The sequence below is a fragment of the Schistocerca nitens genome, chromosome 1 (genome assembly GCF_023898315.1).
Source record: "Schistocerca nitens isolate TAMUIC-IGC-003100 chromosome 1, iqSchNite1.1, whole genome shotgun sequence".
NCBI lineage: Eukaryota > Metazoa > Arthropoda > Insecta > Orthoptera > Acrididae > Schistocerca > Schistocerca nitens.
This window is the reverse complement of record NC_064614.1, coordinates 310,800,664-310,828,221: the sequence shown is the minus strand read 5'-3', so window position 1 is coordinate 310,828,221 and position 27,558 is coordinate 310,800,664. Positions and strand designations below refer to the sequence as shown.

The following is a 27,558-nucleotide window of genomic DNA, read 5'->3' as shown; positions in this document are numbered from 1 at the left end:
ACACACATGCAGTGGTAAAACTTCCAAGAGCTCATGCAGTACGCAGTCAAGGAATCGCATGTACGTGGCACCCATGTGTGGAAGAAAGTTTGGCCCAACAACTCGTCTGTCTAGGAACATTACCCAAATATTCGTATCGTTCCTGTAATCCCATGACTGTTGTGGGTACTGAGATCATGTTTCCTGGTGAACTTGATTTCATCAGTGAACAGGGTCCGTCATGGGAGTTGAGTTCATGCACGCAACAGTGCAAGAACCAACTCCAAAAGTGGGCTCATCGCGCAAAATCCTGTCGCTACATTGATTGGTGTACCTTCTGGAGAGATGCTGTGGGTGCTCCATATTGTGTCTTCCCGCTATGTTCTTGGAATTCGTCGTCGCCTCCTCTTACACTGCACCGAGTGCGGCCTCTTCAGACTCGGGTACGCTGCACAGCTGGGGAGAATCACATTCGGCTCTCCTATTGGTGAATGTACCCGTGTCCGAGGCCTGCTGATAGATACAACCTCTCGATATACTACAGCATCATCCGCAAAAAGCCTCAGTGAACTTCCGATGTTATCCACAAGGTCATTTACATATATTGTGAATAGCAACGGTCTTACGACGCTCCCCTGCGGCACACCTGAAATCACTCGTACTTTGGAAGACTTATCTCCATTGAGAATGACATGCTGCGTTCTGTTATTTAGGAACTCTTCAATCCAATCACACAATTGGTCTGATAGTCCATATGCTCTTACTTTGTTCATTAAACGACTGTGGGGAACTGTATCGAACGCCTTGCACAAGTCAAGAAACACGGCATCTACCTGTGAACCCGTGTCTATGGCCCTCTGAGTCTCGTGGACGAATAGCGCGAGGTGGGTTTCACACGATCGTCTTTTTCAAAACCCATGCTGATTCCTACAGAGTAGATTTCTAGTCTCCAGGAAAGTCATTATACTCTAACATAAGACGTGTTCCAAAATTCTACAACTGATGGACGTTAGAGATATAGGTCTATAGTTCTGCACATCTGTTCTACGTCCCTTCTTGAAAACGGGGATGACCTGTGTCCTTTTCTCTTCTAGAGACCTACGGTACATAGCTGCAAGAAGGGGGGGGGGGCACTTTCCTTCACGTACTCTGTGTAAAATCGAACTGGTATCCCATCAGGTCCAGCGATCTTTCCTCTTTTGAGCGATTTTAATTGTTTTTCTATCCCTCTGTCATCTATTTCGATATCTACCATTTTGTCAATTGTGCGACAATCTAGAGAAGGAACTACAGTGCAGTCTTCCTCTGTGAAACAGCTTTGGAAAAAGACATTTAGTACTTCGGCCTTTAGTCTGTCATCCGCTGTCACAGTACCATTTTCGTCACGTAGTGTCTAGTCATTTTGTTTTGATCCACCTACCGCTTTGACATAAGACCAAAACAGGTACAAACCTGTCTGAACAGATCACAAAATCAAATGAAAACCATCTAAAATTACTCTGTGGGTGAATGACGTACGTAATGATCTATTCGTTGGCGCTGAAAATGCGAGAAATTTTTACGTATGTTGTGGTATTTTGCGTCTAGCCGATACATGAATTACTATCCTAAACTTAACTGTCTTGCTCCACATTACAATTCCTCAGCCCCTTTAGTTATAACTTGTACACACTGTCTGACATGGTAGTATGTGGTGGACAGCATTTTACTGTCGAGTGACCGTTGTATCCGTGGCAAATGACTGCCACTGAATCGTTTACGTACAACCTGAAGATATGTGAGTGTATGCAACTGCGCCCACTTCTAAGTGTTTAACGTACAAGTGACTATCATTGGTCGAGATATGCATCCTCTAATCCTGCCACTAAATAAGCGACGTCGAAGATCCCGAGACGAACGCCAACAGCGAGCACGTCAAGAAGCGGTAACGAAAACCTCAACAGATTTATAGAATACAAACAATCTTGGGTTGGATGAAATTGAATTAGTAAAACGAATGAATGAAAATGAAATATGTGTCACGTATGTCAAAAATAAGAGATTGTAAGTTGCAGTAGTGCATCAGGGCATCATAGCTAAAAAATACTGTAGGTTTTTAATTCTTTGTAGCCTTGCAGTTCTACTGCTACAACCAAACTTTATCGGATAGTGAATGGCTTAGCACATCGACAAAGCCGTAGGCACCAAAGTGGCAGTACCAACTTTAGCAGTGTCTGTGCCGCAGGTGTTCGGCCGCGCTCTTGTGTCGTTCAGCATCGGCGGCTCCGAGTTCCCGGGGCGGCCGCTCAGCTTCACGTACATGCCGGACCTGGCGCTGGAGAACGCGCGCACCGTCACCATCCGGCTCCACAGCCGCGTCGGCCGCTTCGTCAGGCTGCGACTCTTCTTCGCCGCCCGCTGGATCATGATCAGCGAGGTCTCTTTCGAATCTGGTGGGTAATCAGACTGGACGATATTTATCTCTTCGGATAACTGCATAGACGTCTGTTACTCTGAAGTTCAACCACGATGTAATCATTTCGTTTTATATAGTTCCAGTGTTCGGAAATTTCACTGAGGAACTCGATATCGATTACGGTGACGAGGAAATTGTTTTGGATTCCAGAGAGGTTGTGGAGCCAGTCAGCAACATAGAAACAAGTAAGTATTTTCATCTTTAATATTAGGCATCATGTAATTCATTACATGTGAATCTTCATTCCTTTGCGGCGCAATGCTTCATTGAATTTCGCTCGTGCAGCTTCATAAAGTCCACATGATCTTCTAAAATTTCGGCTGGCGCTGGAATCAAGTGGTTTGTAGCCCATAGTATTATGCAGATACGAGTGTTAATGGCCACGTATGTGGTGTACTCCCTTGGTAATGATAAATTACAATAATTTTTTAAACCATCTAAATTCCATCCACCGACGACTCTAGTTTACAACAGAAATCTAAATGGTAGGAAGCCTTCCATTTTTGGATGTTTCGGTTAGCCGCAAAAAGGGTGGCACTTTGGGACACGCATACAGAGTTATATTTACGTGCTGTCACCCTTCCCAGACAATGAGTGTTGTCAGAACTTTGGTTCACAGAGCATACGTCTTTGTTGACGAGAACAGTTTGCAGGATGTGCTTCTACACTTAGAGATTTTGAAGCTGGCGAGTATTCCCTCACATAAGATAGGAAAGGGATACCGATAACAACGAAGATGGACATAAACAATGCAGACGAAGAAATGGAAAGATATAAAGCTAGGTCTTTTGTGCCATATGTGGAAACCCTATCTTCAAAAATATGGCGGATTTTCAGAAAGCACAAAGTAAAAGTGATTTTTCGCTCTCCCCCGAACAAAGCAACACTTTCGTGTTCCGTTAAAGATGACTCGAAGCTCCGGAGGGATGTGGTTTACAAGATCCACTTCCAGTGTGGTTTTTCATACATCGAACAGACGACTCGTGCAGTTCGTGAAAGCCGCACGGAACACTTCTGGTGCCCAGGTACTTACAGCCCATTAAATTGACTTTGCCGCATCGACAGCGGTCACTCTATGCTGTACGAAAATATCGAAATTCTATTGTCCATTTAACCTTCTTTCTGGTACTTAATACTGAAACAAGCAGTTGCACGTCGTTTGACGAACGATTTAATATTTAAAGATAGTAGTTTCAGCTTGGAAAAGTCATGGAAGCCGACAATTTCTTTAATAAACTTGCAAAGCAGTTGCCACAGCGCAGCTCTTAATGATACACTGACTTTCCAGTATGGCTCGTTCCCTGTACCGACGGATTCATGCAGACTTATATGCCACCGATATACGTCTCTGTTGCTCGAGTATTTGTGGCCGCGTGCGCAGTGCAGCAATCCGCTGGTTGAAAAGGACGGAGCCTGTGCAATAGCATCAATCGTTCGGTTCAGTCTGAACGTGTGCGAATGACATTAGAAGAAGAAGAGGAATTTACATGGTTGCACGCCGACATTTTATGGTGCATGCGATTAAATGATTTTTAATAGTAGGACATTACCGTACCATGGATTATGATAGCATCTTTCTTGATATGTTGCAGGTCATAAGTGGTTATATTGACCGCAATATCATTTCTTTTGCAGACGAAGTAAGAAAACAAATTAAAGTAATAATGTGTCCCTTTAATAATGAATATAAATGCCACTCTGTCTACAAATTAAAAGTAGTATCGTATGAATTTCTGCAGTAAAAGTATATACATTTTACGTGTGATAAGTTCTTGGGCAGTCATCAAAAATAGAAGCCATCCTGTGATGTACACCAGTTGCGAAGCCAAAAGTTTCTTATAAATAATAAGTGCTATGAAACGAGATAGATATGGAATCGTTATCCTTAGCGTTAGCGACACGAATAACATTTCATCTCTTTTATGGACAAAAATCGAATTATTAAACAGTCATCTCAGTTGAACTAATTTTACTTGAATAGTTTTGCATCACTATTTAATCAATGTATTTATTTATTTATTATGTTATTATGTTAATCCACTCTCTTCATGTGATCGTCTTTAGGCGGTCGCAGACGCAACATGTTACAAATAACAAGAAAATGTACTTTTGCGTAACTGAAAATAGCTTCGTTTATGTTTTCTGTGAAAGTTTCCTGTGATGTGGAGTTTCTTACAGGTCTAAACCATATTATTGTGGAAGATGTTTTTCTATATTGGGTGTCACGCCACAAACTGTAACTTCTCGTACTATAAGGGCCGATCAAAAAGATCCCGTTCGAAGGCCACACAGAGCCCTTACCTGTATGTCGATGCTTATAGACCAGCATTGGAGCCTCGCTGGGTGCATATACGCTGCATACTCTAATAGCAAATATACGTACTTCAACGTCTCGATGAGAGTGATAATAGTTTCCTCGATCGCCTCGTTTTCGCTCTCTTCACCTACCAAACAAGCTTTGTTCATTTAGCTGCTCAAATTCCGCTTTATAGGTGTATTCACGAATGTTTTCATAATCCACTTTTTCACAGCCAGAAATCGGTATTCTAAACGAAAAAAGTCATCCTAATTACAACTGGATACCTCAAGCTTGGTTGTTTGTTATAAAATAACCGAAATGTACTCTGGTAACCCACAATCTCATTACTCGGAACTTGTGGCATTTTCTATTGCATTCGATTAGCAGTATTTGTTGACCTATGTAGGATAAGTACCATCCATGCACTGGTGGCTGAGGTTGAGATGATTGCCTATAAATTACCGAACTGAATCGGAAAAAAAAACAAAATACGTTTAGCAGTACGCTGCTGTTGTGTCCGTGAGAGAAAGCAGATAATGCTGAATTGCAGAGTTTGCTTTACATACCCGTTTTACATACTGTCATGAATATCAGCAAAAGATTAATGGCCGTGTAGACGTGCTTACAAGCTATTGATGGACCCCGGCGCGGATGCAGTGCCATTTATCACTGTGCATCGCATCTGTCAGTCGCGGTGACAGCCGAGGTGGACGTCGGCGAAGGAGGCCACGTGGAGGTGGTGATCGGCGTGCTGACGGCGGTGATGCTGCTGCTGCTCGTCGTCTTCGTGGTGATCCTGGCCCTCAGCAGGAGGCACAAGATGCAGGCCGGCTCCTCCCCCACGCTGCTCAGGAACCCCTTCAGCGGAGTCACCCTCAACATGAAGGTGAGCTGTTCGTGCTAGTATCGCCATTTTACATTCACACAAAGTGGCATCTTACATTTATTTATTACCACCAAACGGTTACCTGGCTTTTGTTGCAACTTATCTTTACATGTTGGGTGTGTTCGGGCAAAAATAATTTCGACAGGTAGGAGCCCTTGTGGTGTGGACGATTCCCTTATTACAGTCCATTGGTGAGTACTGCCTTGCCTTAATATTTACGTGATATGCTTTTATCTTCAACACTAATTAAGAACTTTCAGTGAGTCAAGTGTTACGAGTGTCTATTCTAAAACAGCTACGTTGTGTATTCTATTATAATCTATACATAGCTTGCCCAGGAAACTAAGGCAAGTCTTGGTAACCCTGATGCGAGAAAATGTAGATCTATGAGTAACTGACTTCGTCAGCAGACGTGACATCACATCAAAAATGTTAGCCATGAGTAGTGAGTGTCACACATGTTTACTTTATATTTTTATAAACAAGTAACCATATTTATTCGGAGAAAGTATGATATGATCCACGTCAGACAGATACCACTTCAGTTGTTTTCAGTAAGCAACGATGAACTGATATGTACCTTTTCCTGATAGAAGTATGATGTAACAAAGACAACCATTGAATAAACTGATACATATATATCAGTAAGTTATTACTTCGACAGATATCACTACTCCAAAGACGTTTATCCGTCTTCGTATTCACATCTTCAACTTAAGTAACGATACCTCAGTAAATGGTAGACGACTAATAAGTAAAGACCGAAACGCTGTTACCTTTACAACAAAGAGACTTCAGGAATCACGTAGGGAAAGATCATTTTAGTGGGAATTTTCTGCTGTACTTCAGAGTACACGCTGCATACATTGTTATTTTTTGTCTGAAGGTCATACAGCCAAAGATGTATACTTCAGCAGCTACTCTATACAAATGTAGTTAGTCATTTTACTTTGTCAGTCTACAATGTGATGGTAATGTCCTTAACTCTTAAAGAATACGTATTAGATAAGAGAATACTTTCCACCGACCTTATAACTTGTTCTGATTCGTACAGTAATGAGCGAGAACTTATTTTTCCCAAAACCAGAGCTGGTTCACACCATAAATTTCAATTAAAGTTTGTGTCTTAGTGTGGTGCAACTGTGTTTTTGTGTAACACTTCTCACTTGGCAATGTGGTCGCGAGAAAGATTTGCTATTTTCTCTAACATACGATTCACTGTGCCATTCTTTCTAATTAGCTTACTTGAGAAGGTTTTCTATTTCTTTTGCATTGTTTTCTCTTGAGAATGGATGGCGAGTTTTGCCACTATCTTCATTTTCTCTTGCACTTTGTGATGTAAGTGTATCTTGAATAAATTAGTAGTTTCGTTTGCAGTTTGTGTCTTGTTTATGTGAAATTACAGTTTACAACCAGACACAAACCTCAATATTAGGTAAGTTTTGAAAATACCATCTATTCAGCAAACAGAGGCCAAATTCATTGTGTCCAACAACACGAGCGGGTCGTAAGTCGTGCCTGGGTAACTCATTGGGTAATAACATTGCCGAAGAAAGGCGGAGTTCCTGTTTCGAGTTCCGAAGTGCCAGCCGCTTTAATTTGCCTGGAAGTTTAAAAAGAGACCGCACTCTGTTCGATTGACACATTCATTCCGGATAATGTCATATTGAAAATCCCTGAATGTTTATGACTGCCAGACTTACAACACGGCCTTTCGAGGTAATTAATTGTTAATCTATTGAGAGTGAACCAGGGGCTCAAACCAGTTGTGAGAATGAATGCCTTTTAATGTAACTTGAAGTGATGTTTAATCAAATTGGTGACGAAAATTACGGATATTCTCTGTCTAATTCGAGAAACGCACCGGAGAAATAACATCAACATTTTTCGGCATGACAGTTGCATCCTATGAGACTCGAGAATAGTCTTCGACGAATGCAAGACTTTTAGTGTTACCGTTCATTTAAGAATTACCAGCGAAGCGCTAATCGTAAGAATTTAGTCACTGTGAGTGAGGTGCGTACTTGGGCCATGAAAGACACTTTAGTACAATCAAAATAATCATATAAACGAAACACAGCCTCAAGCGCGAATAATGTGTTATAAACAGGTCTCCCCGAATTCTTACTGACGTCTAACAAATATCGTTCACATCCGTACTTGGACGTAGTTTTTTGGTGGTCGGTAACAGTTTCCGGTGGTGAATTGATCACTGACGGCATATCTTCAACCGCCACAGTAGAGCACCTATATGTGCAGGACTGAGAAATGTTTCCGACACACAGTGTCCCTCAAAATGGTCTCTCGAAGCTTTTCAGAGTAGAGCTATCGCTCTGGTATCTTGCAACTATTTCTCTGTCGTAACGAAGCGAAATTAGGCAGAGGACATATAGCGAGTCTACGTTTGTTCGATAATCGTCTTTCAAGTGACATTAATGACTGCTAGGGAGGCACGACTAACAGTGTCGGTACGGTCGTAGGACAGTACACAAGGACGCTGTTACGGAGGGCACCATTTTGTACTGCCGAAGATTGTCAATCCTACGAGTTATTCCATCATATTTGATTTATCTCATGTGTTACACATAGCAAATTACCTCAACAGTCGCCACGAAAATCTGGGGCCAGATAAGATAGTACTACATCTACATGGTTGCTATGCAGGTCACACTTAAGTGCCTGACAGACGGTTCATTGAACGATTTTCATACAACTTCTGTACCATTCCACTCTCGAATGGGGTGGAAGAAAGGAACACATAAATCTTTCCATTTGAGCTTTGATTTCTTTTATTTTATTTTGATGATCATTTCACCCTACGTAAGTGGGTGTCAACAAAATACTCTCGCATTCGGAAGAGGAAGTTGCCGCCTTTGTTTCAGTGACCGCCACCCCAACTCGCGTACCTTATCAGTGACATTCTCACCCCTGTTGCGCGATAACACGATACGCGCTGCACTTTTTCGATGTCCTCAGTCAATCCTACCTGGTAAGGATCCCATACCGCGCAGAAATATTTCAGCAGAGGACGGACAAGTGTAATGTAGGCTGTCTCTCTAGTGGGTTTGTAGCATCTTCTAAGTGTTCTGCCAACAAAGTGCAGTCTTTGTTTCGACCTCCCCATAATATTATCGGTGTGGTCTTTCCTATTTAGGTTGCTCATCAGTGTAATTCCTAAGTATTTAGTCGAATTGACAGCCCTTAGATTTGTGCAATTTATCGTATACTCAAAATTTATCGGATTTATTTTAGTACCTATGTGGATGACCTCGCACTTTTCTTTGTTTAGTGCCAATTTCCACTAATCGTCTGATGATTTTACTAGATGGTAAATTACAGCGTCATCTGCAAACAATCTAAGGGGGCTGCTCAGATTATCACCTAGGTCATTTTTGTAAATCAGGAACAACAGAGGGACTATGACACTACCTTGCGGAAAGCCAGGTATCACTTTTGTTCTACTCGATGATTTACTTTCTATCACTACGAACTGTTATCTCTCTGACAAGAAATCACAAATCCCGACACACAACTGAGACGATACTCCATATGCACGCAATTTGATTAATAGTCGCTTGTGAGGAACGGTATCAAAAGGCTTCTGGAAATCTAGGAATGTGGAATCGATCTGAGATCCCTTGTCGACAGCACTCATTACTTCATGGGAATAATGAGCTAGCTGTGTTGCACAAGAACGATAATTTCTGAATCCGTGTTGGTTATGTAACAGTAAGTCATTTTCTTCAGGGTGATTCATAATGTTCGGGTACCGCATATGCTCCAAAATCGTACTGCAAATTTAGGTCAGTTATATGGGTCTGTAATTCAATGGGTTACTCCTATTTCCTTTCTTGAATATTGGTGTGACCTGTGCTACTTTCCAGTCTTTAGCAACAGACCTTTCGTCAAGTGAGCGATTGTATATGATTGCTAACAGAGGCGCTATTGTCTCTGCATACTCTGAAAGGAACCTGATTGGTATACCATCTGGTCCGGAAGACTTGCCTTCCTTAAGTGATTTGAGTTATTTCGCAACATCTAAGATATCTACTTTTTTGTCACTCATGCTAACAGCTGTTCTGGTTTCGAATTCTGGAATATTTACTTTCTTCTGATTTCGTGAAGGAATTACGAAAAACTGTATTTAGTAAATCCGTTTTAGTGGCACCATCATCGGTAACATTTCCATCGCTATCGCGCAGTGACGGTATTGACTGTTTCTTGCCACTGGTGTACTTTACATACGACCAGAATCTCTTTGGGTTTTATACTATATTTTGAGACAATGTTTCATTGTGGAGCCTATTAAAAGCATCTCGCATTGACGTCCGCACTAAATTTCGAGCTTCCGTGAAACTTAGCCAGTCTTCGGGATTTTGCTCCCGGAGAAACAACAGGGTGGTTCACGAAATTCGCAATTTACGACGCACATTAGATATCCCACTGGGATCTCTACAGCAGTACCAGCAGAGCTTGGGAAAACAAATGAGTTACGAAATGACGTGTAATTCACGATACTGCCGCTAGGAGACTAGTAAGCAGCAATGGCTGACAATGGAAGACTGACGACACAACAACGATCGTCAATTGTGTTACTTTTCCGTGAAACGAAAAGCCTTGTTGTGACTCAGAGGCGGTTTCGACAACAGTTTAACATACAATGGTTCCTTTGCAAGAAGACCATCCACAGGTTCTACGATAAATTTGTACAGGAAGGAACAGTATTGGAAGCGAAGCGGCCTCGGCCTAAGCCTGTTTGTTCGCTTGAGAATATTGAAGCGGTACGAGTTGCTGTACAGAGAAGTCCCGGGAAATCGTGTAGAAAGGCAGCAGTGCAACTGGGAATATCCAGACGCTCCGTTCAATGCATTCTTAAAAGTGACCTCCATATGTACCCATACAAGATGACCTGTGCACAGAAGCTCACTGAAGAACACAAGCAGCAGAGGCTACTGTTTGCTCATTGGGCAGAGGATAGGGAAGAAACTCTCAACAACGTTTGGTTTTCAGACGAGGTGCATTTTTATTTAGACGGTGTGGTTAACAAACAAAATGTGCGCTTTTGGGCTACTGAAAACCCACAAGTGCTTCATGAACGACAAAATTATGCTCCGAGGATTACAGCGTGGGCAGCAATTTCCAGTCACGGACTTATTGGACCCTTTTTCTTTGAAGAAACTGTGAACAGCGAGCGTTATTTGAGCATGCTTCGCAATAGCTTCATTCCACAGCTTCTTGCTACTGCCTTGCCCTCCAACACGAGGTGGTTCATGCAGGATGGAGCTAGGCCACATACTGCAAACACTGTGTTGGAGTTTTTGCACGAGCATTTCGACATACGGATCGTTTCACTCAGGTTTCCAGGTCGCTTCAATGACGGACAAAATTGGCACCCCCGCAGTCCAAACCTCAATCCACGTGACTTTATCCTTTGTGGGTACTTAAAGGAAAAAAAATTCCCGAAACGTCCACGTGATTTAATGGAGCTCAGAAGACTTATTCTTCAAGCTTGCAGTGAAATTACGGAAGACATGTGCCGTAGGGTAATCACTAACATCAGTGTTCGTTTGAAGGAAGTTAGGAAACGAAATGGTGGTCATATTGAGCATGTGCTGAGTTAGAACAAATCTCCATGGACGGCTCTTCGGCTCTTCATTGTAGTATATGTTCCTTTCAGATTGTATTGAGAATAGAGTTTGTATTCAAAAACAAAATGGTAATACATTCCGTGCGCCACCCTGTAGTTCATACAGTGACTCAGTATTTGTCCGTCGGGCTGACAAGTGAGTATGCAGCAGCGTGGCACAGCACGCCGTGTTGCCTATAGCGTGGGCGCCGCCCGCCTGCCCGCAGGACTTGCTGCTGAGCCTGACGCCGGTGGCGAGCAGCGCTGTGCTGCCGCGAGACGCGCAGCACAGCCCCGACGTGCCGTCCGTCACACCGGACACCTCCAGCCGCAGCCGCTACTCCACGTTGCGCTCGCACGCCGGTAAGTACACAACTACAGGCCACCTGATTTCTAAAAACGGCATTATCCTCAGTACCGCTGCAAATTGTGTACAAAATTATTGTGAAAACTCACCGATTTTTATCTGTAGTTTCATAAAGTTCAGGAACACTTCCACTCCTAAATCCTTGGATACACCGCCCGTTCAGAAAGTTAGAGAGTGATTTTATTCCTGGCGTAAACACCGATAAGCCAAAACATTATGACCACTGCCCACCGCGACGTTGGACGCCGTCTGTTACCGTTGCGTGGACATGACACGGTAACGAAAGTGTGTAAGCGAAGCAGGCACAGCCGGGGTATCACCCTACCGAAGATATCCACTGAGATAAGCAGCTTTCACAAGGGCAAATTATTATTACTCAGAGCCTGTGAACGAGTATCTCGAAAACGGTGAAGCTGGTCAAATCTTCTCGCTCTACTTCAGTGTGCATCTACGGAAAGAGGTAGGACAGTGAAACTACCACTAGGTGCTAAATGGTTGGACGTCCATGACTCTTCACAGAATGTGGGATTCGGAGTCTTGTCTGCTGGAAAAGTAGGGGAGTTGGAGATCTGTGTCACCTCTGCCGAAACAGCGCAATGCTGGTGCACGCGCAAGTGCTTTGGAGCTCACTGTTCATCGTACACTGATGAACGTGGAGCACCGCAGTAGACCACCACTACGTGTTCACATGTTGGCCCAACAAAGTCGTCATTTACGATTGCAGTGGGAACAGTACCATCGGGATTCGACAGTCGATCAATAGAAAAGTGTCGCCTCTTCGGGTAAATCACGTTTTTGCAACACTTTGTTGATGGTCGTCTCCACAAACGCCGTCATGGAGGCGACCGGGGCTCGGGGAACTGTTTAATGCTATGGGAGACATTTTCCTGCGCTTGCGCTGCACCTGTGATAGTAATCGAAGACTGACAGCTGCGGAGCACCTACATTCCTTCATGCTGGATGTCTTATACTTTCATCAGTATAATCGTCCGTGTCTTGGAGCCAGATTCGTGCTACAGTTCTTTGAGGAGCGTTATAGTGAAATAACGTTATGTAGCGGCTAATACATTCGCCTCATGTAAACCGTATGGACCCACATGTGTCGCTATGGGGCGCCACCACCGCGTACGCAAATCAGCAGCCTGTTATTTACGGGAATTACGTGACCTGTGGGTAGACGTATAATGCCAATCTACAAACTGTCGGACTCATGATACGCAGAATCAGTAAGTATAACGTTCCATAGCCGGACAAACAAGCTATTAAGCAGGTGGTCGTAATGTTTTGGATAATCAGTGGAAGAGACGTCAGCGCAGTAACAACGGTGGCACCTGATCTAACAATTGTAAAGGGCGGATGTCCATTCGACAAGTCATTTGTGAACAGACAGTGAATTTGCTCCAGCAGTGTGTCAAGGTTGTTATATCACAAATCACAACGGAGCAACAAACTGAACAACTCTACATAAAGTGTCCAAAACAGCCACCAGAAAGTTTTGAAGAAGAGAAAAATGTGTGCGAAGTTTGTCCCATGCATTTTAACTTGGAAAGGGAAAAGAACCGCTTACATTTGCCGCGTCTTCACTGAAATGTAAAACGTAAACAAATCTTTCTTGGAAAAAATCGTCATGGCTGGAAGGACTTTGTTTTATTAATACCAACCTCTCGCAAAGCGTCAAAGTGAAGAATGAGTCTCCTATGTTTTGATAAGTCCAAAGAAGATGCGAATGTGACCTTCGAGTTGAACAACATTCCAAAGAAAGGCTTTTCTGCCAGATCCTTGTGGTCCTACCAACGTTCTGTCCATTGTACATAATTGGGGGTGGGGGTCATGGGCGGGCAAATGAAATGATCGTATGGCATTGCTGGCCGGGAAGCCCCATCCGCGGATGTTCGGCCGCCCAGTGCGTCTTATTGCAGTCGACGCCACATTGGGTGACTCACGTGTCGGTGGTGATTAAATGGTGATGAGGACAACATAAAATCCAGTCCACTAGCGGAGAACATCTCCAATCCAGAAGGGATTCGAAACCGGGCCCGCTGCAGGGAAGGTAAGCACGTTACCATTTAACTAAGCAGGCGGACAATTGGGGGGTGGTGGGTGTGGGAGACTATGCAGAACATTTGAAGACTTGAAACAACCAACCTAACTTTTATTTTCATTAACCAAGCGTCGAAACGTTTTGGAGTGACGGCTTATGTCACTTGATTCAGACAGCTTGCCATACCCGATGACACTTTACTCAGGTATGATGCCAGATAATATTAATACCTTGACACAACGTTTCAACAGACCAACTGGCCGCCATCTTCAGCTAAGTATGCTGATGCACAATATCGTCGGAACTGAGTTTCCAACAGAATCAGCAGCTCCTTCTACTCTGTGCCGGCCCACTTCGAGTTCCAAGCAGCAGTGGTGCTGTCCTCCTGCGCAAGTGAAGAACGAAGGCTGTTCGGAAAGTAACGTATGATCGGTCGCGAAATGGAAGCCACAGTGAAAATAAAAAATGATTTATTTGCAAAAGTTTTCTACATCTTCTAGCCACTTCTCTACATAGCTGTCTATTTGTCATAGCATTATAACAACATTCCAGAACCATTGTCATAGAAGGCAGCCCCCTGTACTTTCCGCCATTTCTCTAGGCTGATTTTCAGCTGTTGTGAATGCCAAAATGTTTCTCCATAGCCAGCGGTTCATTTGAAAAGAAATGAAAATCAGAGCGAGCCGAGCCCGGGTTGTATGGTGGGTGACCAAACACTTCCCAGGAGCGTCCCCTTCGCCTGAGCAGCATGCGCCCAAGAACAGTCATGAAGAAGGAACTACAAGACAGTTACGTTATGTAGGGTTGTATGAAATCAGACAAGACAGTCGGAGGCGCTCATAATTTGGGGAGGGGTTGACACTATCGCTCTAGGCAACTTAACGTGGTCATTGTGGGCTCAGAACTGAAAAGAGCGACGTGACGCGATCGACAGGCATGCTAGAGACGCTGTCCAACATATCTCTGCAAAGCTTCGTCAGATTTTTACTATAGTTTAAATTTCGCTATCGGTCGGACCTTACCTTCCGAATAGCCTTCGTAGCATATCAATGGCGTGAAAAAATAGGGAAATCAATGTATCGCTAGTGGAACACTAATTGAAAGAATCTGCTGGTCGAAATGAAGATCGTTGTTGTTTAATGTCAGATAAAATCTGATCTTACTTAAAGGGAAACCCTTATCCCTATTAATATTATTATCAGATAGTCCAGTCTCAATAGATTCCTTTAGAACATATTCTCAGTAGCAGGAAGCAGAAGTGATTATTTGTGTCTGGTATGCTTTTCACCAAATACATTGGAACGGCAAGCTTGGACGAAGATACCATATTCGTCATCGATTTAAATACTGAATTAATAAAATTTAAATGTGCAACGAATGAACCAAGTAAGGTTGTAGTGTAAGTTCTGATCATTTTGACACATGTCTTACCCGTAGGAGGAAGTCAAGAATTAAAGATATTGCAATGCAGTGTTATTTTAACGTCAACGTATCAACAGGGCAAATTAAAAATAAAGATTTCAAATACGATGCAAGATGTGACATTAAAAACGCACAGAATAAGAATACAGACGAAAGAGTAGGTGGGGCTCTAAATAGATTCTTAAACTGTATGGCACTAAAACCGAGGCGAATAGATCTTCGTCTGACAAAAGCTCAGACACACAATTTTATTAGTCATAGGCCGTAAGTAAATAAGACAGGAGGATTGAGGGAGCAGTGCTGAGAGGTTGCAGTAGATCTGCGAGAATCAGAAATGACAGCATTGTAAACGACCACCTATTCATTTGCACAACGAGTTGTGACATTTTGTCTTTCAGTTCAAAATTGAATAATAAAACGTCAAGAATGTCTAAGGATGAAATGGATATGGTAAAGGACATGAAGTGTAGAAGTAATGCAGAAAAAAAGATGATGATATCTTGAACTGGTAAGGTACTGAAAACAAGAGCCAGTCACTGTGGCCGGTGATACTTATATGTTGTTCGAACCGATCGGTAACAAATCTAGCAGCCACCACTGAATTGCTTCGACGTTTTCCTTTAATCCGACCTGGTACGGATCCCAAAGAATGCAGAAGTACTCTAGAGTATGTCGCACTATCGTCCTATTTGCACCCCCTTTACAGATGAGCAGTATTTATCGAAAAATCTTACAGATTTCGAAAGGGTGATGGAATGGTGACACTGTAATTTAATTTTGTGATCAGTTGAGATACTTACGTAATGAAAGACAAACTTACCAAATGTTCTATTGTTTATTACAAATCGTCACACAAGACGTCTGCAGCTCGTGGTCTAGTGGCCGGCGTTGCTGCCTCTGGATCACGGGGTTCCAGGTTCGATTCCCGGTCGGGTTGGGAATTTTCTCTGCCCGGGGATGGGTGTTTGTGTTGTCCCCCTCCTCCTCCTCTTCCTCATCATCATACGTGACTGTGGTTAGATTGGACGGTGTAAAAAGTGGACTGTGAAAAAAACTGGGAATTTGTACGGGCGCTGATGACCACGCATTTGAGCGCTCCACAAACCAAACATCATCATCATCGTCACAAAAGACGAGTGCAGTACTTGCACTGAAGTCTAACACGAGCATGCTTGATACCATGCTATTCACTGACAAATTAGCACAAGAATATGAAAGAGTTCCAATCAATTAGGGATGGTGGAGATCACTACATTATTAGCACACTGATTCATTTCCGCGATCTGAAGACAGTGACTGCCAGAATATGACTTCCTAAAATAATACGTGCACTAAGGTACCTTCCTCCTGCTGCTAATCACTCCAACGTTTATTGAGTACATTGTGACTTATACACGCCGGAGCCAACTGCAGTTCTTATCAATCTCTTTACAGCTTCGTTGTTGTCCGCCAGCGCTGCTATCAGCAGCCACTGTATCGGTTGCATTGCCCGAAAAACTACCTGATTCAAACTTTACATCATGCTCCAGTTGGAGCTGCAAAGTGAAATGACTACTTCTCACACTGAATCCTGTGAGCTGAAATCCCAGTATTCTCTCATTAGCAGTAGACGGAGTTTCTTCCTTAGTTCCTCCTGTCTCCCCTTGTATGTGTGTGCGTGTGTGTGTGTATGTGTGTGGTTTCCCATTTATCTTAACCACCATAAACTTTGTCCAGATGCAAATTACAAAATTTTTCAAGCAAATGTTCTTTAGCCGTCAGGGGACATCAATAAGCATGATCGCCTTCGTTCTAGCTTTGTGTTTTTACAAAGATGTGAACAGCGCTATGATTTTTTTAAATGGCACGTTGTATTTTTTAGTCAGTAATTCATTTCATCTCCTAAAGACCTATTCAAAAATGTATTAGAGTGTACCATTCACTGAAACACAACGTTATTAATTACATAACAGAACACTGACTTTGGGCCCTGCATCACAAACTCGTCCAGTTGCTGGAGTTGTCAGAAATCAAATGAAAACCAAGTAAAAACAAAACAAAAAATGGACTTTGTCTCTCCTGTACTACTGCCCAGGAGCAGAGCTTCAAATGTGCTCAAAGTAGTGACAAAGGACACCGATACACTGTGGCACTCGTTGAATGAAAGAATTACACCACTGGCCATTAAAATTGCTACACCAAGAAGAAATGCGGATGATAAACGGGTATTCATTGGACAAATATATTATACAAGAACTGACATGTGATTACATTTTTACGCATTTTGGGTGCATAGATCCTGAGAAATCAGTACCCAGAACAACCACCTCTGGCCGTAATAGCGCCCTCGATACGCCTGGGCATTGGGTGAAACAGAGCTTGGATGGCGCCTACAGGTACAGCTGCCCATGCAGCTTCAACACGATACCACAATTCATCAAGAGTAGTGACTGGCGTATTGTGGCGAGCCAGTTGCTCGGCCACCATAGACCAGCCGTTTCCAATTGGTGAGAGATCTGGAGAATGTGCTGCCCAGGGCAGCAGTCGAACATTTTCTGTATCCAGAAAGGCCCGTACAGGACCTGCAACATGCGGTCGTGCATTGTCTTGCTGAAATGTAGGGTTCCGCAGGGATCGAATGAAGGGTAGAGCCACGGGTCGTAACACGTCTGAAATGTAACGTCCACTGTTCAAAGTGCCGTCAGTGCGAACAAGAGGTGACCGAGACGTGTAACCAATGGCACCCCATACCATCACGCCGGGTAACACGCCAGTAAGGCGATAACAAATACATGCTTCCGATGTGCGTTCACCGCGATGTCGCCAAACACAGATGCGACCATCATGATGCTGTAAACAGAACCTGGGTTCATCCGAGAAAATGACGTTTCTCCATTCGTGCAACCAAGTTCGTCGTTGAGTACACCATCGCAAGCGCTCCTGTCTGTGATGCAGCGTCAAGGGTCAAGGGTCTCCGATCTGCTGCAAACGTCGTCGAACTGTTCGTGCAGATGGTTGTTGTCTTGCAGTTGCCCCTATCTGTTGCCTCAGGGATCGAGACGAGGCTGCACGATCCGTTACAGCCATGCGGATAAGATGCCTGTCATCTCGACTGATAGTGATACGAGACCGTTGGGATCCAGCACGGCGTTCGGTATTACTCTCCTGACCAACGCAAGCAGCAATGCCGCGATCCGATAAACCGCAATCGCGATAGGCTACGATCCGACCTTATCAAAGTCGGAAACGTGACGGTACGCATTTCTCCTCCTTACACGATGCATCACAACAACGTTTCACCAGGCAACGCTGGTTAACTGCTGTTTGTGTATGAGAAATCGGTTGGAAACTTTCGTCATGTCAGCACGTTGTAGGTGTCGCCACCGGCGCCAGCCTTGTGTGAATGCTCTGAAAAGCTAATCATTTGCACATCACAGCATCTTCTTCCTGTCGCTTAAATTTCGCGTCTGTAGCACTTCATGTTCGTGGTGTAGCAATAGAAATGGCCAGTAGTGTATTTACTGCTTCCACTGTTGCATGCTGAAGAGAATTACAAGCAAGCACGATACGTTCCTGCATGTCCTCTGGAGTTGTTGGAATATCGTGATAGACAACGTCTTTAAGGCACCCACTAAGAAAAAAAAAGGCAGGTGATTTGAATAAGGAGACCTAGCAGGACAAGAACCTGTTCCTCCTCGACCAGTCCGTCTGGCTGGATACCTTCGGTTCAGAACACGACGTGAACGCAAGGCATTATGTGCTGGACATCCATCGTGTTGATACCACATAAGCATTCTGGTTCTTAGCGGCACTTCATCCAGAAGAGGAGGAAGAATTCGTCTGAGGAAGTTGGCATACGCTGTGCCGTTTAGACTACCATTAATGAAATAAGGGCCAATAATTGTAGTACCAAGCATCTCACACCAGTCGTTAACTCCCCATTGACGCTGATGTTCTACCCGTCTAAGGAAACGTGGGTTGTCGCTGGACCAATAATGCATGTTCCTTGTATTTATCTGTCCTTTGTTTGAGAAGGAACATTCATCGGTAAACAGAACATTGGAGGAGAAGTTCTGGTTGGCGAGGATTTGCTGCTGTGCCCACTGACAGAACTGTACACGATTCTGGAAGTCATTCCCACGCAATTCTTGATGTAGGTGTACATGATAAGGATGGAACCGGTGGTGTGTAAGAATATGATGTACACTGGTTTTAGAAAGCCAGTCTCTTGTTGAAGCTGTCGTGTGCTCACATGTGGATTCATAGCAACAGAAGCGAGAACAGTAACTTCGGCACATTCGTCTGTGCGAGTGCTACGACGACTGAGTTGGCTTGGATTGAATCTTCCCGTTTCCTGGAGTGTCGCAACAAGGCGAGAAAACATCCGTCGAGAAGATGGGTTTTGTCAGGATATCGCTCTCTCTACAGTTCCGCTGCCTGCGTAGCATTTCGCTTACCTTCAACAACAACAATAAAAAAACGTTATGTCGATGCAGTTTGTAGGAAAGACAGCCTTTACTGTATGCCTACTCTACACAACAGTATTTAAAAGGACTAAACTACTGTACTAAATGTACCCGTACATAAATAAACAGTATTGCAATTACTTTCTGCTAACGTACATTCCCAGTAGATGAGTAGCATTGCTACCTTCTTTCATTGGTGTACATTCTTCTCACAAAACTCTTCAACTGACGACGGTTGACGGAATGACGGGTGCGCAGGCTACTTATGTTTAAATTTGTCCTCTCTCAACGTCAGCGCGTGGGTGTGTTCTATTACTCCGAGTACATGCATTAAGCGCTGGGAGCGTCAACGTCAATCTTGTGTTATGCAATTAATAACGTTGTGTTTCAATGAATGGTACACTGTGACACATTTTGAATAGGTCTTTAGGAGAGGAAATGAATTACCTAATAAAAAGATACAGGGTGCCACATTAAAAAAAGTCATATCGCTGTTAGTATCTTTATAAAAAACAAAGCTACAACGAAGGCAATTATGCTGATTGACGTCCCCCTCTCTGCTAAAGAACATTTTGTAATTTTTTTAATTTGCATCTGGTACATCCTGTATATAGATATATACCTGTCACCCAGACCCACCCGCCATGTTCTGATGAGCGCATAGAGCCATAATTACCCGTAGCTTTCACAGATCCTGCGTTATGTCCACAGGTAATGCTCTCCTGTCGGCAGAATGGCGCCGTCTTTCCTGCATTCTCCGTCCAAGGCTCATTGTTGCCCGCCTTTCGGCACCTTTACTGTACTGTACAGCGTCCTCACTGCAGAAAAACGATTGAGGGACGTGGGAGTGGAGGTCACCTTGTGCAGATTTACAACGACTCCTCTGTGGCCGCCCAGATGGCCGTAGCGTTACCTTTTTCCGCTTTGTGTCAGCTCGTCACGAGCGTACCATCATCCTGTTCATTACACACAACAGCCTTCGGATAACGCTGTCCTGCCTGCGTTAAGTTAATGGTGCCCTTCGGTTCACTTTAATCTGCTGTCTGTGAAACTGCTAGCCCAGCTAAGCGTAATTGTCAAAAAATAAGACGCCTACAAGTACTTCATTTGCTGGCGATCACTCTCCGGTAATCTTCAATAAAAATAAAGGAATACGCTGTTTTCAAATCAAATTAATTTGATCTACATATCAGTCTGTATAATTTACATATCGAATATCGACAATCAGAAAGTGAGAAAAACCGTTAATTTCACTGTATTTCATAATTTCCCGCTTCACATGAGCGGTCGCGTTAACCACTTTGGGTAACTGTGAACTACTCCCAGCCAGACCCAAACTTCCATATGTCGGCATTCCGGCGCCATAACCTTTACTCGTACACATGTTACGTAATTCCCATACAGGGGAGGACATTTTAAGTAAAAGTCGCATCCCAGTATGGGCGGATAAATACAATATTGCAGTGCCTGTGGTGTTAAGGAGAATGCTGCAATGTTCCTTCGGATAATGCATGCACGACGGAATGAACAGACGCTATGGCAACTACAGCATTTCTGTAATACCTAAAATGTGTTCACAGTAGCGAATATGAAAAGCCATCATCTGTGTAAGGGAATGACAACGATTACTGTTTGTGCTGGGCTTCCCGTTCAGCAATTCCTTTTTGCAGTTCCTACCCTCTATAGCTCCTAGTACCATTCAAATTATCCCCTGCTGTCTTAACATTAGTTCTGCCATTCGGTCCTTCTTCTTGTCAGTCTTTGAACCTGGTACTTTATCCCCGATTCTGCGGAGAACCTCCTCATTCCTTATCTTGAAAATTACCGTAATTTGTCAACATTCTTCTGTAACAGCACACCTCAAAAACTTCAAGTCTATTTCGTCCTCGTTTCCCAGCAATAGAAGGATGAAATGTCAATGTCTTGAACACCCACGTTACTCACTGCAGTACCACATCTCCGATTTTCCCACAGCCCATGTTTCACTACTATACAATTCTTTGCTCCAAACGTACATTCTCATAAAGTTTCTTCCTCAAATTAAGGACTATCTTGACCAGGAATGCCCCTTGTGCCAGTGTTAGTCTGTTTCATACGTCCTACTTGCTTCATCCGTCGTGGGTTATTTTGCTGCCTAAGTAGCAAAGGACCTTAACTTCGTCTACTTCATGATCACCAATCCTCATGATTAGCTTCTCATTTCTACTACTTCTCATTACTTTCGTCTCCCTTCAGTTTGCTCTCACAAGGGGAATGCCTCAGACACGGCCCACCAATTCGGCTCAAATTTGGCAGGTCGCTTGTGTACAGCCTAAAACGAAGGACTCGAAGATATTTTGGGTCAACACCCCCGCATTTTTGAGAAAATAACCCCTAAAGGTTATGACGAGCAGTCGACTCAAAATTGGAGGACCGATAGATAATTGTAAATTGTCAATTTTATAATGAGATAAAAATATGAGAACGTGAAAAAAATTGTTATTCCGTTTTAACACCCCTTAAGCACGGTAGCACGAGCAGCACGTTCTCACCCTCCTGTTTTCCCTGGGGGCGGTGTGGCAGCGGCGGCGGTCATCAGTGGCTGCGGGTGCCGTAGAGGCAGGTGGCCGGGGGGAGGTTCGCCCGCGGTATGGTGTCCCAAAACACATACTTTTCCAGAAATCGAGATAAGAAACTTTTACAACTGTGGCTTCTGTACTCACATGGTAAGAGCTTTTCGCCGGCCGCACCAATAGCGCAGCGGCGAAGGTAACTAACTGGGAATCGGGCAAACCACGTTCGAATCTCGAGGAAACCTAGCGGATGTTATTCTTTTTGTTTGTGTTTTTCTGTATCTCAATTGATAGGAATAGGAGGATTATAAGGTAAGTAAATCTATAAGGAATGATAATAATAAGGTAGGCAAACTAATTTCCCAAACGTCCCGAGTTAGTAAATTATTAAACTTGTATGCTTTGTCACATGAAAACAATTCCGTGTAAGAGTGCTGCGAATTCCTCACAAGAGATCACAGATAGCCCACCACGCGTAGCTTGTTTACAGCGATGCACGGGACAGAATGCACGCGGGGAAAGTTATGTTGTCTCGTTTGCCTCTTCGTCATATCGTTGTGAACGTGGAAGAGTGAAGGTGTCCAGCATGAGCCTTATAGAAGTCAATCGGAAAGAGTTGTTTTCCGTCATTAGGCTACCGCGAACCTCGCGGATACATGTAGTGATTTTTCCATCGTTAATGCGCCGAATGAAATACGTTTTGTGAATGAATACAGTGTTCTTCTGTAAGTAACATATGACGAGTACTGTATATAGTTTGTAGTAATTAGCTCGTCTGTTTATGCCGTAGTAACTAGTTATTGTTTGTTGTGTCACATCTTTCAGGTGCATAGTCTGAATAATGGTGGATGTACAAAAAAATGGTTCAAATGGCTCTGAGCACTATGGGACTTAACATCTGTGGTCATCAGTCCCCTAGAACTTAGAACTACTTAAACCTAACTAACCTAAGGACATCACACACATCCATGCCCGAGGCAGGATTCGAACCTTCGACCGTAGCGGTCACGTAGTTCCAGACTGAAGCGCCTAGAACCGCACGGCCACACCGGCCGGCCGGTGGATGTACACCTTTCGACAAGCGCTGTAATATATAGTTCGGAGCCTGTCACAGACGATGGCAAGCAGGAAGTTACCGACACTGTGTTTTGGTTTGTAAAAGTGTTGCAAGTCAGATACATTATCAATGCAATACCGGAAGCAGGCAGTTCTGTTTCTTAGCGTTCCAGATTCATAGGAGCGGCTATCGTCGAGCGATTTTTGGAGCTGACGAACGAAATGACTTGTTGACACAGAAGTACTATACCTGAAGACGAAGCAGAAGGTGATTCAGTGGAAGATATCCCGACTAGTGAATCGCAAAACCGTCATAACACTTTGCACATCCCCACGTCACTGGAAATATGTGCTTCATCTGTTCCCGATGAGTATTACGAGCCAGTTGCTAAACGACTGAACTACAACGCTATAACCCTTGAAGTAAAAGTAAAGGCGGTAGCGCTAGGCAGGAAATATCCAAATTGGAACTTACAAACACTGCAAAAGAATGGAGCAACAACAGTCCTCAAAAGGAAGAAGACATCACTTATGACCGGTTTTAGCCGTGATTACGTGATCAACACCGATCAAACAGAATGCCAGTATCGGATGGACATTCGACGCACGTTATCGCATAAGGGAGAAAAGCTAACACATTCGTACACGGCGCAGTATGCTATCATAGTATCTGGAAAAATTTTGCCTAAGGTTTTCTTGTGTTTACAAGAAACGAATGTTACATTTGGTCCTCGGGTTATAGAAGAGGTCAATCTTTTAACCGAATCGTTGAACAATGTTTACATTACCTGCTCCAAATCCGGGAAACTGACGAATGCGATTCACAGAATATTTCTTGAGAATGTTTTAGAACCAAACGTTTCTGATAATAAGTTTTGTCTAATACTGGATTCCTGGAGTGGACAAATTAATATTACAATATATGACACAATGTTTATAGATGGCAAGGGTCAGCCGACGTGCACAGTAAAAGTAATACCGTCAAACTGCACACCTGTGTGCCAGCCGTGTGATGTTTATTTCTACCGGCATGTTAAAAGCTTTATTTTCAGGCTTCAGAATTGCAGTGTGCTTCTGAAAACCCAGCGAGAATTGCACAACCGCACAGATGCAATAACTATTCACAGCATTATTCATAACCAACTTTCAGCACCGATTTTTCAGGCAATGATATCGTATGCGTGGTACGCATCAAAATTAACTGTCTAAAAAGACATAATTTTAAATGTAAACAAAGTTTCTTTTCCGCCGACTCTTCGGAAGGAACAGTGCAGCTGGCGAAATACTGCATTCATTAGATGTTCTTTGTGCCGTGAGGATATTTGTTTCGAACGTATATATGACAAGTACCATCCATCTAGTTGTTCGAAGAAAAGTGAGGACACCTAACAGTGACTGGAAGAGCGATTGTAAAGTGACCTGGAGTAACATTTTAGGTGTTTACGATCCCAAGAGGTTTGAGAAATTTATTGGCCTACCTTATTATTATCATTCCTTATTGATTTACTTACCTTATTAACCCTCCTATCCATATCAATTGGGATATGGAAAAATACAAATGAAAAGAATAACATCCGCTAGGTTTCCTCGAGATTCGAACCCGGCTTGTCCGATTCCCAGCTAGTTACGTTGGCCGTTGCGCTATTGGTGCTGTCGGCGAAAGGCTCTTACCATGTGAGTACAGAAGCACAGTTGTAAAAGTTTCTTACCTCGATTTCTGGAAAAGTATGCGTTTTCGGTCCCCACACCTCATGATGATAAATGCTCTATTTACAATTATCTATCGATCCAGCCAATTTTGAGTCGATTGCTCGTCATAACCTTTAGGGTGATTTTCTCAAAAACGCGAGGGTGTCGACCCAAAATATCTTAGATTCATTCGTTTTAGGTTGTACACAAGCGACCTGCCAAATCTGAGCCGAATCGGTGGGCCCTGTCTGAGGCCTTCCCCTTGTCAGTCGATATTCTGTACTAATTGGATTGTGTACTCCATTCAGTGGGTCCCTTAATTTTTGATCATTTTCGCGGAGGGACAGCATTGTCATTAGCAACTTTTATCTTTGGTATAGTTTCACCATGAATTTTAATCCTAGTCCTGAACTTTTATTTAAATATCCAAAGATCTTTAGTTAAGCTGGCTTGGTCGCATAAAAAGTCATACAGAGGGTCAAGAATGACTTTATTGATCACAAAAAAATGAACTGAGCGTATGGCATCGTTGGCCGGGAGGCCCCATGCCGGGAAGTTCGGCCGCCAAGTGCAACTCTTATTTCAGTCGACGCCACATTGGGCGACATGTGAGCCGATGATTAGAATGAAATGATGATAAGAAAGCACCCAGTCCCCGAGCTGAGAAAATCTCCAACCCAGCTGGGAATCGAACACGGGCCCACTTGCTTGGGAGGCGAGCACGTTACCACCCAGCTAAGCACAGCGCGTTTCGGAATCATTCCCATCTTCAGAAATCTAAGTGCAAAGGTAGCACACGTTACCAGCTGTTTCTGTAACATGAGATGACTATGTGTCTAGTCCTGCATCTCATGTCACATACACAACTAGTAACACTGTAATCCTTGAGCTATCTTTGTAGTTGGATTTCTGATGTTAGAAATATGTCATTCCGAAACCCGACATACTTTGTGATAAATGAAGTCATTCTTCTCCGGTGTATGGCCTTTCATGCGACCCCGCCAGCTTCACTACAGATCTACGGATATTTGCTAGAATAGTTGCTAGCCCCCTACGTGACATACCTTTATTACTTTGTTTTATTTTGTCAAAAATTGGTTCAAATGGCTCGAGGCACTATGGTATTTAACATCTGAACTCATCAGTCCCCTAGACGTAGAACTACTTAAACCTTAGAACATCACACAGATTCATTACCTAGGCAGGATTCGAACCTACGACCGTAGCAGCAGCGCGGTTCCGGACTGAAGCGCCTAGAACCGCTCGGCCATAGCAGCCGCCTTTATTTTGTCACTGCGCCCTCGATGTGTTGACTGAACAATAGGGACCGATGACTACACCTCTGTCTTACACTATATCTGGTATCATTTACACGGTAATAAATAATTAAGTTTTTCATGTAAACAGCCTCGTATTTCTGTCCCGTGACATGGCGTCGAAAATGTAGCCAGTGTTTGCCAATGTCGTAACACCGAAATAGCAATAGCAGAATAAAAATTTGTACAGTAACAAGTGGAACCTGAAGCCCTTCGAAGGAAATAGAGTTACTGTAGTACAGCCTGCCTGACAGAGGCAGTAACTCTAGTGTGTTGACGATGCTGGTGCGGCCGGCAGAGGACGTGGACGGCGGGCTGCTGGGCCTGGGGCTGGGCCAGACGCCGCTGCACGCGCTGCTGCCCGCGCAGACCGCCAGCGCCGCCGTCGCCCCGCTCGTGCCCGTGGTGGACCTGCCGCCGCCCGCGCCGCTGCCGCAGACAGCGCCGCTGCTGCCCCCGCCGCCGCCTGAGGAGGACGCGTCCGAGGCCAGCACGGGCGCTGCATCAGCGGGGGCGGGCCGTCAGTTCCACAGCCTGCAGCCGCCCCAGCAGCGCACCGCCACCACTGGCCGCGGGCGAACCTCCCCCCGGCCACCTGCCTCTACGGCACCCGCAGCCACTGTTGACCGCCGCCGCTGCCACACTGCCCCCAGGGAAAACAGGAGGGTGAGTACGTGCTGCTCGTGCTACCGTGCTTAAGGGGAGTTAAAACGGAAAAACAATTTTGTTCACGTTTTCATATTTTTATCTCATTATAAAATTGACAATTTTCCAAATAAAATTATATATAGATATCGCTTACAAACAACAAGAGAAGTATTTTATTTTATTTTGTAAAGTATAATCTACGCTGTTTGAAAGTGTTAAAATTTTTATGTGCATTACTTCAAGATCTAAAATAGAAGGCTGCGGATTGCTGTGTTATAAAGGCTAAATTATGTTTTTGTTACGTGGGGATGGGCACCAGGTTGAGGAAGTTTAAAAAAAGTTTCAGAGACAAGAAACTTTCTGATGGTAAAATCATAAGAGGCAGGGTGACAGAAAAAAATGATTGATGAACAACAGCAGTATTATGGGATAGCCATTAGAAATAATATTGAGGATTTGTTGAAAACGAAGCACGCAGTATGGGCTACCTTCCTCCCCAAATTGTCAACCGATGAAACACCAGTACACCACCTTAGACCTCCTGGACCTGATTCAGGAGTCATTACCGCAATGCCCAGTACTCAAACAGTTCATACAGCCATAAACATTCTATCCCAACATCAGTCATGGATACCATAAAACTTTTTTAAAGAGACCTGAAAAATACATGGTCAGACTCAAAGTCACAATGAGTCTTTCAATAATCTTACATGGACTCGCTTACCAAAAAATGTTTTTGTTGGAATGAAGACACTAAAGTAGGGGGTCAGTGATGCT

General features: G+C 43.7%; 1 protein-coding gene across 1 annotated transcript in view; it reads left to right on the top strand.

Annotated features, from left to right (window-relative positions):
- LOC126244582 (discoidin domain-containing receptor tyrosine kinase B-like) overlaps positions 1–27,558 on the top strand; it is a 457,485-nt gene that overhangs the window by 378,583 nt on the left and 51,344 nt on the right. Inside the window, exons 8-12 of the mRNA XM_049948255.1 lie at positions 2,204–2,411; positions 2,512–2,619; positions 5,423–5,619; positions 11,473–11,608; positions 26,576–26,799. Coding sequence (XP_049804212.1) covers positions 2,204–2,411; positions 2,512–2,619; positions 5,423–5,619; positions 11,473–11,608; positions 26,576–26,799 — 873 coding nt within the window. The remainder of the gene's footprint in view (positions 1–2,203; positions 2,412–2,511; positions 2,620–5,422; positions 5,620–11,472; positions 11,609–26,575; positions 26,800–27,558) is intronic.